The 13,873-nt window shown below is 41.5% G+C and overlaps 1 protein-coding gene across 8 annotated transcripts in view; it reads right to left on the reverse strand.

Annotated features, from left to right (window-relative positions):
- The window catches only part of TNC (tenascin C), a 90,861-nt gene that overhangs the window by 14,894 nt on the left and 62,094 nt on the right, over positions 1-13,873 (reverse strand). For 4 of the 8 annotated variants that reach the window (XM_019540641.1, XM_019540634.1, XM_019540636.1 and 1 more), the window contains 5 exons: positions 13,005-13,277; positions 10,266-10,541; positions 7,907-8,179; positions 6,021-6,293; positions 623-745 (listed from right to left, as the gene is read on the reverse strand). In XM_019540641.1, coding sequence (XP_019396186.1) covers positions 623-745; positions 6,021-6,293; positions 7,907-8,179; positions 10,266-10,541; positions 13,005-13,277 — 1,218 coding nt within the window. The remainder of the gene's footprint in view (positions 1-622; positions 746-6,020; positions 6,294-7,906; positions 8,180-10,265; positions 10,542-13,004; positions 13,278-13,873) is intronic. The other 4 variants (XM_019540639.1, XM_019540640.1, XM_019540635.1 and 1 more) reach the window with 3 other exon arrangements.

The following is a 13,873-nucleotide window of genomic DNA, read 5'->3' on the forward strand; positions in this document are numbered from 1 at the left end:
GGAGGTACAGGGGATCCTGCTCCTTGTCCACCTTTGCAGGGGATTGAGGCATGGAGCTACAGGGGTGGGGTAGGTCCCAGTCCCCTGCCCCAATCTGCCGGTGGGGCAACTAGCAGCAAGTTAGCTGCTATACGCCTCACTGGCATTTCTGGTTAGGGAGCTGAGACCTGCCTCTCCCCTGAAGCTCTTTTCAAGTCTCCTGCCCTTGATTGGGGAACCAGGGCCAGGAGATCCCTGCTGCTGGGGCAGGGGAACATTGTCCCTGCCCTAGCAGGCAGCTACTTGAGGCCAGGAGACAGCTGTTTCCTGGCCCAGTGCTCCCTGCCAGCCCCTTGGCTAGCACCCAGGGGGAGCCTTGACCTCCCCTAGGTGGCAGCAGGGGCCCATTGCAGGGCTGCAGGAAACTTGGTGCAAAGAGCAGCAAATCTCCTCCCTAATCCCTACATGTGTAGACACCTGCCCAAAAGCATTTACTCCAGAGTATTTTGCACCAGAATAAACTTAGGACAAATCAAATGCATATGTAGATGTGCCAGCTGAGTAATAGACACCAGAATAATGCAATCACTTCAACTTGCTCACTTCTCTCTCATCAGTGTTTTCTATATTCTTGCATTCTCACCTCCAGTTTTGGGGGTATAGAGAATCCGGAAACTTTCCACTCGGGTTTTTGGAAGCATCCAGGTGACTGTAGCTGAGTTTTCAGTGATGTCAGTGAAATTGATTCCTTTGGGAGATCCCATGGCTACCAGCAGAGTAGGGCGAGCAGAGAAACACACCATAGAGAACACAGAAAAAGTTAGATCATGTATATATCCATCCTTCTCACTGGAATAACATTGATTTCAAGTTTCTATCCCAGGAGAAAAAAAGCTATAAATATTCAATCCACACAATGCTAGATCAAAAGATTCCATGCGCTTACAATTTTTTATCACACACTTAGAACAATCTTCCTTTTGGTTTTGATTTTTGTTCAATAAAATTACAGCAGTGTTTAGCCTGGTAAAACAGCTGTTAACTACATGTATGTAGGATCCTATAATACAGGGAAATACTGGAGTCTTCAGTGGCTATGAAAAATTTACATTTATGGGACTATTTTTATTTTTTTTAATTACAGAAACTCTGCTCGTCATAATTCAAATTCATTCAGATTATTTTTAGTTTTTTATTTAATCTCCTGAATCTCACTCATGCGTCCTGAAATATATTTGTCCATAGCTGTCTTTAGGTTGGAAAAAGTCTGCTTTCAAGCTGCCAAGGCTGTAATAGGGTGGATTGCCACTAAGGTCTTGAAACTGGGGTCTAAGTGCATAAAAAGCCCTGTCCTGTGAGATGCTGGACATCCTAAGTGCCTGCTGACTGCAAAGGGAGCTGAGGGAGATCAGTAATTTGCAGGATCAAATCCTAAATGATACTGCAGAATCCAGAAAAATAAAACTGAAGCCTAACCCAAATAAAAGTTGGTGAAGGCGCAGTGTAAAGAGGGAACCCTTTGCACCAAAGGAAGGACTTCCAGCTTGCAGAGAGAAGGCAGCAAAATCCTACCTCATTCTCTTTGCAGTAGCAGGCAATAGGTTAGAGGTATCCACTGGGACCATAGCTGTAAATGAACCTGCCTGCTGATGTGTATAATGGACTATAGTATCATCTGTGGCATGGCTATACTAATCTTACTAATACGTACTGCTAACTCTGTACCCTGATTACCAAAAAAATAAAATAAAAAAGAAGGGATTCCCTCACTTTAGCCCCAAAGTAGGGCCCCTTACTTCAAGCCTCTTTAACTTGGTCTTTGCATATAAGATTAGGATTTTACCATAGGGAGAAAGACAGGAAAAATACTTTCCCTGGCTCTGAAGTGATGGAATATTTAGAGTCAGAGAACAAATGGTTTAGAGGGAGGTGGAAAGGGAAGGAATTTATTTAATTTTCACTCCTAGAACTAAAATTGTTTCTCTTGCTCTCTCCAAAGTGAGGGGCCTCACTAGTCAGAATTTAAAGTGGCACAGATGAGCCATGTGCCTTGTGAAGGAATGGCAGCTCATGCCTGAGCAGCAAGCTCTTTGGGCAGAAGTTGTCTTATTCTGTACAACAGTAAGCACATTGTTGGCACTCAATAAATAAGAATAACAACATAGGGTGGATTCATTGGTAAGCTCCAGGAGCTTTGTGCCTCTCTGGAAATGCCAACCAGTTAAGCTGGATTTGTGTCTGATTTGCATTACCGGAGGAACAGCAGCCAGAGCATGCACAAAATATAGATCCATCTTTATTTTTGCATAGGTGGAACCCGGGAGCTCATGGATTTATGAGGGGAGGTGGGACTGTGATGTAGTAATATTTTTGGGGGCACTGCTTTTAAACAGTCACACACGCACACGCGTGCACACAGACACTCACACACGCACACGCGTGCACACAGACACACAGACACACACAGGCGCGCGCGCACACACACACACACACACACACACACACACACTTCTTGCCTTCCCAAAACTGGCTCCTGATTTTGTATACATGATGCCTGGAATCAGACAGTGTTTAAATCTTGCTGCATGCACTTCTTGAATAATTAGAGTAACTCATGGGTGTTTTTGAGATTCAGTCTGAAGATGTATGACAGCATTTTGCCCCCGACTGAAAAATATTTCAACGAGTTGGAATTTAAGCTCCTGTGATCTGAATGTGGAGGGGCCCCCAGCAGCACTGGGGGAAGAGACCTGGCGCTGGATAGTTTATATTCAGGCATTTCAGTCCTAATCTGCTTTTTGACTGTAACCAAAACAACTCTGATGAGTGTTAACAAAAATAAATAGCCCACACAAGAGAAGTCCATTAGCAGAGGAGGGACAAATACCAAACACGAGCCACATTTAAATGATTGGTGGAGACATGCCAGCGTGTAGGGTGAAGAGAAAAAAGAAGGCTCTGAGTAAGACAGCTTGGAAAGATTGCAGGAAAGGAGTTGAGGAGGGTTGTAGGCTCCAGGTATTCCAGGAGTTCCAGTGCCAGGAATGCTAAATCGGTTGAAGCAAAAGGAAAGGAAAACAACCTAAGCTCCCCTGAGAACTGTAAATTATCTCCACCGTTTTCTGTAGACATTGGTTCTAGAAGTGTGTTCAAAAGTAAGCACCCGCCCCCCCCCGCCAAAAAGCAAAGCAAAAAGCAAAATAGGTTAAATAAAGTTGCATCACACTTAGCTATGGTTGCAAAGTTAGCCATGAAGTGACAATCTGGGGAAAATTAAACAATAATAAGAAATACAACGGAGGATAAAAGAGAGTTTGGTGGCCCGAGCTTGTACTCACTCAGGCCATCGTGAAGTAGGACTCATTATAATCCATCTTTAGCTACCTACTTTGGTGCTGCCAAATGCTTTTTTGCCATCAAAGCCCAAATGTTCTTGAAGACTAATAACTAGTAAATCAAAAAGCTATTTAGCTTTCCTGGTGCCATTGACTGTCATTGTCAGGAATGGTATAACCTGCCACCTGAGTTATTTAGTTGCATTTTTATGGGCCCATATCTATTATCAATTATCCATGGGCTATTTATGGGTGTTTGTCTTTTGCACTATTGGCTTCAGTAGCTGACATGCACCTAAATCTTTCTGAAAGGGCTGAATAAGAATGTAGTCATGAGGAAAATTATAACTGCCAGTGATTTACCATAAATATCCTGTGAGTCAGGGAAAATGGGGACACGCTGCTAACAAGTACAGTTGACTTTAAACATTTCCCAGTTGTGAGTCAAACCTTTGGTGAGAAGAAAGGTTGTCTGTGATGGATGGACACTCTGCTTAGTGCAAATGTCTCAGAGACTACGTATATTCATTTGCTGTTTATTTAAGAGAGTGATTGTAATCAGTTGGGAGCTCATCAGAAATGTGCATTTTCCAGCTAAGAATTAGCACCATAATTGGTCAGATGAATCATGGTGCCATGCATCTCAGGAGATACCTTTCAGTACTGATTTTCTCATCAAAGCCTTTTAAGACATTGAATAAAGATAATCAGTAAAAGTTTTGCAAATAAGTAACATCTTTGTTTGCTTGTAGGACTGAACAAACAAAGAAAAAAATCAAGCTGATTTGAAATGAATGTTTAATTTTTTCAGTAAACAGAATTTTTAAAAACTATTTGGGGTCAAACAGCATCATTCGTTCATCCAAATAAAGAATTTGAATTCATTTTCAAGCATTTAATATTTTTCTTAAACAAAACTGACCTACATTTCAAAATGTTTTGTTTCAACATTGTTTGGAACTGGAAACCGCCCCCTAAATGCTTCATTGAAAAATGTCAAACTGAATGCTTCAGCTTTTGTGGGAGGCGTTCTGCTGGTTTTTGACCAACACACTTGGCAAATCTAGCACAAACTTGCAAAATGTTTTATCTGGTCACTGTTGGAAAACAAAATAGCTACTCCCCTACTGCCTCAGCATTTTTTTCAGGTGCAGACAGAAGTGCAGCCCTACTGAGAATCCCTCACAGGAAGTGTTCTGAGTTACAGTGATCCCCAGGAGCAAACAGAAGTTCACTGTTGGTTCCAGGGAGGAAGGGATGTAGCTGCTGGCTGGGAGCCTGCTGTGGGTTTCCCCTACCAATGGCCACTGCTCCCTGCAAGGCTTCAAAGTTTTCAGAAAGGGGAAGGGAGCAGGGGGGGCTCATTCTAGGAGTTTCCCAGCCAGCTGTGGAGGGTGAGGTGGGTGAATTGCCCCCCCCCCAAACCTCAGAGGGGCTGAGGCAGGGGCTCCAATACCCTCCAGTAGCGGCTGCACATCCCCTAGTCTGAACTCCCCCTGCTCCCTTTCCTCCCCACCCACTCTGAAAACAGCTCGAGGCTGGCAGGCAGTGCAGCTGGAAGTTATAAAAGACTCTATTTTGAAACATCTTCATCTGACCCCTCATAGTAATGAGGGGTCAGATTTTCACCCGATCAGTCATTTTTAAAGCAAGCTGCAGCTTTCCGTTTGTGTTTGGTCCCAGCTATAAACTGCTTTCTGTGGCCAGACCAGGCAACAATTGTCACTTTTGTCTGTGCCCTTAATGGCCCCCTCCTTCTCTCAACTGTAGTGGAAGGGTGGGGGGTAAAGTGCTCTGAAAGTGGGGTTTAGTTTTGGTAGAGATTTTTAGTGGTACCTACGGGAGTTAAGACACTCAAGAATAATGCAGTGGATGTACTGGAACAACAACATTACTGTGTTTGTTGCCCTCCCTGGCTCCATTAAAGTCAGAAGAGTTCCACCCATGTAAAGCTGGTATAAGGCACTGTGGAATCAGGCCATGGTCTCTTCTTTTAAAAGATAAAATAACATTTGTAACCCCTTGCACCTGCTTTTTCCACTGAGGATGCTATTAGGTGGTAAATTCAGCTGAGTAGTCACTGATACCAAAGTGTTTTGCACACTAGTAATACCCATGTCCCATGTATCCTCCAGGTGAAAACTACAAAGCATTTCACAGGTATTAAAGGCTTAATTCTGTCAGAGACTAGAGACTTCTGTGTCATGTTGAGCACTTCAGCTGAAGGTTGATAGCGGTTAGTATCTTGCAGATCAAGACCTAACTGATTAGTCTTTCAGCACCCCTGGGCCCTTGGTGAGATTTATTAGCCCTTTTTTATATGTTGGCAAGCTGATGTAGGATAGAGATATGGGACTGTAGGCTGTCCTAAAGTCAACAGGGAGGTTCATGGGAATGACCAGCAAGAGGGAAAACACTTTTTGCTCTTGAAATCTGTGCTGATCCCTAGACTCTGTTGTCTTACCTTCAGGTAACAAGTATGAAATAAAGCACGCAGTCTTTTATGACATAATGAAGACAGTCAGGCAGAAGAAGGTGAGAAAGTTCCATCAGATTAGGCACATGGCAAAGAACCACAAAATGTGGGTTAGGAATGTGGGCAAGAGACAGTCTGTGAAATTCAGCGGACAACTTGGATAAGAGATGGAGAGCAATTAGAGAGAGTTATATGCATGATGCTTTTCCCCTCCATTGTAGGGACAATACCTGTGATAGCTACTGTATTTATGGGTTGGGAACGCCGTCCACTGATAATTCCATAGAGTTCAATTTCATACTCAGTACCCTCTTTCAGCCCTGTTATATCTTGGGTGCGTTCATGACCCGGTACTATACGTTCCCATGGATCAGACTGCTTTTTGATATCCCTGATTTTAATAAAAAAGCTGTCGAAAACCCCATCATCTGCAGTCCAGGAAAGACGGAAGCCATCTGGGGTAGCATCTGAAACCAGAAGGTTGTCGACCTCAGGTTCTGCTTCTAAAAAAGGAGAAAATAGCAGTAGGGAAAAAGAAATGATTGATCACATATACATATTTTTTTTACCAGTTCATAGTGACCTGCCTTAGGTCAGGTTACAGCGTGCTATAAGAATCCAGCCACAGTTCAAAGAAATGGAAACAGTTGGCTTGCTATTAAAAGGAAGGGGGAAAAGCCCGGTAAGGGTTGAATCTTTAGAGTAATACATGTATAGTACAAGATGTATGATAATGTGTATATGGCCATGTGCAAACTTTCAGTATCCAACAATGGAACCATTATCGGGGTATACAGAATATGCCCCTGTTGTGCATTAATAAACATGCTGATATTTAGTTGTTCTCTGTCTTCCACTAGAACTTTATTTTTTTAAAAAACCCATCATTAATAATTTACAGCAGTGTCTACAATACCGCTTGCTTCTCCACGTTTGATAGGGAAGAAAAGCCCTATAGAGAAGCCACTGAAGAGATTCCTTCCCTTATGTCAAACACTTTCTGCACATGGTCCTAGCCTTCCTGATGTTTCTGATCAAAGCTGAATTAGAATATCCACTTCTCCTTTGAAATAAATGAAGAATATTGAAGACCCATATCCTCTGAGCTGTACCCTTATGTCCGAAAAAAGTTTTTCTAGAACCTTTAGTGTCATCTTTGGAGATAGAAAAGGAGGGGAAATATTGCTGGTCTGTATTTCATTGACTGTTTTTAACCATGTTATATCAAACAATTTGACTTCTGTGAGTCATACTACTTAACCCAAGGATAGGTCTGCACTAATTATTTTTTTTATCTCCCTCATAATGTGCCCCTGGGTTCCCTAGCTGCAGCAATCTTGTCTTAAATTTTACTGTCATCATCAGCAAACATTCTAGTACCTCCAATGTGCTTGCCTTTTCCACAGTGAGAGGTGCACATTTATATTCATGCCAACATTCAGGTGAATAACTCAAGCTTTGCTGATATATAGAGTCAGAAAACTCATTGGATGGAATTTGATGGAGGGTACAGGTTGGACTACAGAGGCAGTCAGGTAACAGTACTTTTCAAGAAAGCCTAGATGCAGCTGAAGAAGCTCAGCTATGATGCGTATGAGAGAATGGGCAATCACATGCTGACAGGAACACCAACTCTGCTAGTTGTAATGATCATTCTTGATTTTTTTTCTTAGTCAATCTGCATACCGAATGAAAGGAAGGAACTTATGGGCAGGAAGTTCATAATAACTTTCTTCCTGAATGGTCCTCATAGGTGGAAAATTTTGAGATGCCAGAGGCTGTTCATGTGATGAACTTCTGAGTCCAGTCTGTTTTTTTTAAAGACTCCCATAAAGGATTCTTGCATGGAGCAAACAAGAGCAATTTTCCCTTCCACCCTCCTCTCATTTTTTTCCCATTGAACCCCATACAGGCAGGAAATAAAGAAAGCACCAAGAAACAGGGGATGAAATCATGCTAGTGAACCTATTGATCATGATGAAGTATGTGTTGCCATGATGAAGAGGATGCAAAAGCCATGGTTGTTTTGCAAATGGATTGCACAGAACATCTTCCAAGTGAGAATATAAGTGTGAAAGGAAGGATTGAAAAGAATAATTTGTTCACGTTCAAATACCTGTAATGGCCACAATGCTTAGGGGCTTTGTTTGGCGCCCCTTGGCAAAACCATAAAGCATAACCTCATAGCCAATGCCAGTAATAAGGCCTTTAAGCTTCAGATGCCGCTGGGTTCCTGAAAGAAGGAACTCTTGTGGGTCCAGCAGCTTGCCAGAATCCACCACGATTACTAGAAAGTTGTCAAAGGCATTCTCCGATGCCATCCAGGACACTGTGAACCCATAAGGGTTAATGTCAGAGACAGTTAGATTTTCCAGTGGGGGCATGGCCTCTAAAAGAAGGGAAGGTGCACAAAACACAAAAAAGAAAAGAAGCGAAAAATATTGCGAGTTAAACAGCGTCATGGAAGCCACCATAAATCAGTCATAAATCTCCCGCAACCCATAGGATTTAATGGAAATGCATGACCAGCACAACAAAGGAGGGATTTTCAAAGGAGCTTAAAGGAGTTAGATGCCACATTCCCATTTAACATCAGTAGTATTTCAGCACCTAACTGTCTTTGGCCTCTTTGAACATCCTCAACATAAGTGATTAAACACATTCATTTAATTTCACATACACACAGTGAATCATAAATAATACAGGCTTAGAAATTATTTGGGTAATTTAATAAAAAGCCTGATATTTCTCCTCCTGTATCTAACTTTCAACCACTATCTTTTGCTTTTTCTTCCAAGGATTGACCCAGTAAAATTAGAATTAAGGTCATTGGAAGCACAAGTTCTCAATTACCCAAGGATTATTTCTTTGAAAAAATGAAATTTCACTAGATAAAGTTAGGGGCTAATGGCTTCAGATCAGACTAGCTACCTAATCTGCCAATTAATTATGGGCAAGCTTCCCTTTTTATGTCAACAACTTAAAGGGATTCCAGTATAGATTTCCCTCCTCCCTGATAATTTTCAGACCAAAATATCCTTAGTTTTAATTTAAGGGATTGTCAAGAGTTCAGTTGCCACTGACCATTAAAATAAGTGGCTGGATTTTTCAAAGAGCTCATTTAAAAATATGCACAATTTGACATTGTGAGCTGGTGAGTACGGAGCTTTTTTTGGGGGGGCCTTCAGGGTGGTTACTAAACATCACAATTTCATTCACAAATTCTTGCCCCAGTTGTTCCATTTTACTCCATTCATAAAATCTACCACTCCTACAAGACTAAGCTTCCATTTACTTCAATGGATATTTATAAATAGTGTTTTGTTCTGTGTTTTTTAAGTAACACGCTTCTGTTGGAGAAGGCAAGTTAGTCAAAATCAAACTTTTATGCAGGAAAGGGGTGGTTTTGACAATTGGTTTGAAATGAAACCAAATTTGAAAAAAGTAATAGATGATCATAATAGCTTGTTTTTAATATTTTTGAACAAAAATTCTGGCTTTTTGGTTCAAAATAACTTTCCTTTTATTTCAGATTTTTAATAGAACTTTTCAATTACCCTGAACAGAAAGTTATTCAAGACTTTAAAATAACCAGAAATATTTAGATTCTATCTTTGGGAAAAAATGGAATCTGTAGCTGAAGTGGTGCTTATATATGGAGGAGTTTGTGGCATTGATTTTTTCTTTTTATTAGTCAGCTTGTGATTTTAATACAAGCTGAAGATGTCTACAGCAATAGGTTGCTGCTTTTAGGTTTTGCATAAATCTAAATGAAAATGAATTAATAAAAGAGATACTTGGTCAACCAAAGGCCAATTTGTGAAGGGCCAACCGGTGAGCAATTACACAGGACATCTCACTGACTTACTGAGAGCTCATGCCAGTAACTGCTGCTCCCCAATATGGTTAGTAGAAAATATTTGATTTTTCTGAATAATTTACAAAAAATATGTTTTGCCAATGCTACTCAATAGTAACAGTAATGGGTTTTCAGCTTCACAGGATATTACTACCACTTCAAAAGCCTCAACTAGGCTCTAGAGCTAAAGTCCTGGCCCTTTGAAATTTCACAAGTCGCACAGAAAGGAGCTGTCAGCCTCACACACTGTCAGGACTACACAGTGTAACTGAGCCTACAAGACAACAGGAATCTTAAACAGGCAGTGCTGCTCTGAATCCCAACAAGTGCTATAGATTAGATTATTGGCCTTGTGATACCAGCCACACATGCTCATTGGTCCACCTGACCCTGCTGCACACTTTCTCTGAGCCTCCAATACTGAATAATCTCTTTAAGCATCAACATCATTATGTGATCTGAAGCCACTAAGCATAGCCAGCATTGCTGGAGCAGACATTTTGTTACATAGGGGAGCAAAAGAGAAAATTCTGTACTTTGCTCCATGGCAAAATAAATTTTAAAAGAATAAATAAAAAAAAAAAAAAGAAACCAAAAAGAACCTTTAAATGGGTACCTGTCATGACAAAAGCAGTGAGGGGCTCTGTGTGGACACCTGCACTGGTGGTGCCCTTAATATTAATATCATAGCCAGTGTAATCTACCAGGCCTGAGATGTGAGCGTTGCGGGCACCTCCCGACACTGTAAGCTCCTGAGGTTCATGTGCTGAATAGGAATCTCTAACATTTATAACAAACTTTGCAAAAGGCCCATTTCTTGTGGTCCATGAGAGGTTGAAGCTGTCGGGGGTAACGTTTGTGAGTGTTAGCGTGCCCAGCTGTGGCTCAGCCTCTGAAGGGAAAGGAACACAGGTGAAGAGAAGGCATTACTTAGCGAAGAGCTGTGCTAATAAGCAACGGAGGGTTATGGCTGCTTAAAGCGGTGTCTGTACTGCGTTGTACCTAGCTTTTAGCACCTGTTTTGCAGCACATAATAGAATGACAAACTGGGTATTCATAACAACTGTTTGAATGCTGGTGGTATAATTTCCATTGCATTTTAACTTGTTCTTTTTTTTTTGGTTCTATTTCTTAAGAAAACTAGATTTTTAGAATTATCTTCAGCCTGATTTACAGAACTGCCAGACGCATGCTGCCCATGTGAATTCAAAGAGAACTTGCAAATGGTCAGCACCTCTGGAAATGAAGCTGTGAGGCCCAAACACACAAAAGCACATAGGCACCTCAAGTCAGCCCTCTTCTCAATATGTCCTATTGGCTAGTTTAGGCAGCCAAGTATTTTGGCTATTGTGGGTTTCATTGTGCAATGTCTAACTCTCCCCCTGTATCGGACTCATCTTGTAGGTGCTTAACCCACAGCTATGGATTATGGTAGAAGCAAAACGCCTACATGATAAATCCTGTAATGCAGAGTGGTGCAGCATCACTAAGCCCCTTTGTGCAATGTCCAGGAATATGTACCAGGACTTTATTCTGAAAAAGCCAAATCTATTAGATAAAGCAAGGGAGATTTTAATGCATAAAAGTCAGAGAGCTTCATGCACAGAAGAAGGTCAATATAATTATCCCCACCAGTGGGCTATGGGGACATTGAGGCTTGGGGTATTGAAGTACAGGAACTTGTTTGGATCACCCAGCAACTGGTGGCAGAGAAAATTACAGGAATTCAGGTAGGATGAGTTCCAATTAAGGACCTTTATCTATTTAGCCATATTGCTGAATATTGAATGAAGGCCATTATACTTTTTTAGTCCCATATTCTTCTGATGATAAAAGCCTTCCTCATACACAGAAATGTCCCATGTATTGATCTCATCCTCAAACTGAATATCTTGAACTGGAGCAAAGCCATTTATTTTATTTTTAAATGAATCAATAAATCATTTATGGAAACCATTTTATCAAAATGTTTTGGGACACCTTGGTGAAATGGAATCAGTAATTATTTAGGGGAATTAATTCTGTAAGTGATTCATGCTGGGGAAGATAACAGACACATCAATGAACAACAGAACAACTGAAGAGCAAAACTGTATTGATAACTGAAATAACTGAAGTGCTGCAAACTGTTCCAGAACTGATTCTCCCACCCGAGACTCAGCGTAAATGATTTAGGAGAGAGTTTGTCACCCCATTCCCTAGTCCAGGAGCAGGTGCTTCTAAGTGCCCCCAATTAAGGATGCATGCTGGGTCTGTCATCATGCTGTCATCTAGCGACCAGTAGTGCCAGCATGGTTGGTAATGAAATTGTCATTGGGAAAGCTTAGTGCTTCTGAAGACTGGGATGCAGAGGCAGACAACTGTAGATGGAGAATGTAGTGATACCAGACACGGACCCCTCAGCCCTGCATGCAGGTTGAAGAGAACAATCTTTTCTATCCCGATCCTGAAACAGGCACATTCCGTCACATGCCATTTGCATCCATGTCAAGCAGGCCCATATCATGGCACCCAAATTCCAGGAGTTACTACATGCAACACAAGGTGAAAGTATCTCTCCAGGCAAGGTTTAGTAGGATCCCAATATTCTGGAGTCACCACCAGCATTCAGAAGAGCTCTGGCATCCAGCGGAAAGTACTGAACTGTCCATTTAAGACTCACCAGCAATGATGCAAGTGATAGAGTGGGAGGCTGATCATCAAGAAGGAATGGACTTCTTTTTGATCCCAGCTCTTTACTAGTGGGGGGGACATGAAATATGCCAGGCAGAGAAAACACTCTTGGACCAGCATTAGATAACTGGACCACTCCATGCAGTGCCTGTTGGTGATTCAGCATGCCACAGAAAACACCAGTAGAGAAATGCAAATGCCAATACCATAAGAGACATGTGACCTTTACAAACAAGGAACCAAAATGGCATGCAGATGCCTTTCTGGTAGGACAAAGAGAGTTCACCCTCATGGAGGGTCACAGGCAAATGAGGATGGATGATATAGAATGAATGTCAGTATTATTTCAGACCAAAGGCAAAGATATTCCAGAGAAATCCATCTGGACCAAGTCAGTTATATATATATACACAGAACTTGCAAATAAGTGTATATATAAAGAAACCAATCAGAGGTTTACTGTGTTGCTCCCTTAATGGTGGGGACACTTTTTCGGCCTTTCTCATGGTCCTAGATATCCTTTCTTTAGAATGGGCTTGGGTTCAGCTCATTCAACTTCTTCCCATACTAAAGAGGGTGGCTTAGATGAGAAATGGTGATGTCTGACCAGAGCCACGTTCTAGAGCAGCTTAGAAGACAGTGGAAGAAACAATAGAAAAAGCAAACCTTGAAGATGAAATACCTGTGGTTGCCACTGCTGTCAAAGTCTGACCAATTTGCCCATCAACTAGACCATGGAGTTGGACAGTGTAATTAGTGGCAGCTCTTAGATTGGTGATTACAAAACTTCTTGAAGCCCCTGACACTGTGTGCACCAGGGAGTCCAAAGGCAAGTCAGAGTTTCTGACTTCTAAAACAAAGTGATCAAAGGCAGTGTCCTGTGCTTCCCACGTGAGAGACGCACTGTTTGAGGTAGCGTTTGAGACAGTTAGTTTGCTAAGGAGAGGTTCATCTACTATAAGAAGAAAAACAAATGGACATGTGTTGCAATTATTAAAACACAGAGTAAAAGTAAAATGAAATAAAACAAATAAAACAACAGTAATCAGAGGTGGAAAAAAGACTTATTTGATTAGCTAGCCCTGGTGCCCCTTCCCCATCCTATCCCAGTCACAGTTGAACCAGACTCACCCCAGTCTCCTTTAGCAATAAGGGCAGGTTGGCCATGACCCAGTGATGGCTCTCTGCAACCTACAGTCCCCAGGTGGAGAACTCCAAATTCATTTAACTTCCAGAATGCTATTCTCCACACAGAAAACATGGCTGTTGTTGATTTAGTCACAGATACATGCTACTATGCTAAACCATGCCTGATTTCCTAAAGTTCTGCAGATCTTTCTGGTATAATCATATTGGGGTGGAATCAAAATTCCTCAGATTTATACCTCTTAAGATGACACACTTATTCTTTGCAATCCCTGATGAAATACAAGTGGTTTTATCTTTGTAATTTCTCCCTAGGATAACATAGGCATTGTACTAAGAGATAAATTTGTTCAAACTGTGTCAAAAGGCAACAGTTAATATGGGTGTTAAATAGGGGAGTGCAAA

Source organism: Crocodylus porosus, unplaced genomic scaffold, assembly GCF_001723895.1.
Source record: "Crocodylus porosus isolate Cpor-Errol unplaced genomic scaffold, CroPor_comp1, whole genome shotgun sequence".
In the NCBI taxonomy this organism is placed as follows: Eukaryota; Metazoa; Chordata; order Crocodylia; family Crocodylidae; genus Crocodylus; species Crocodylus porosus.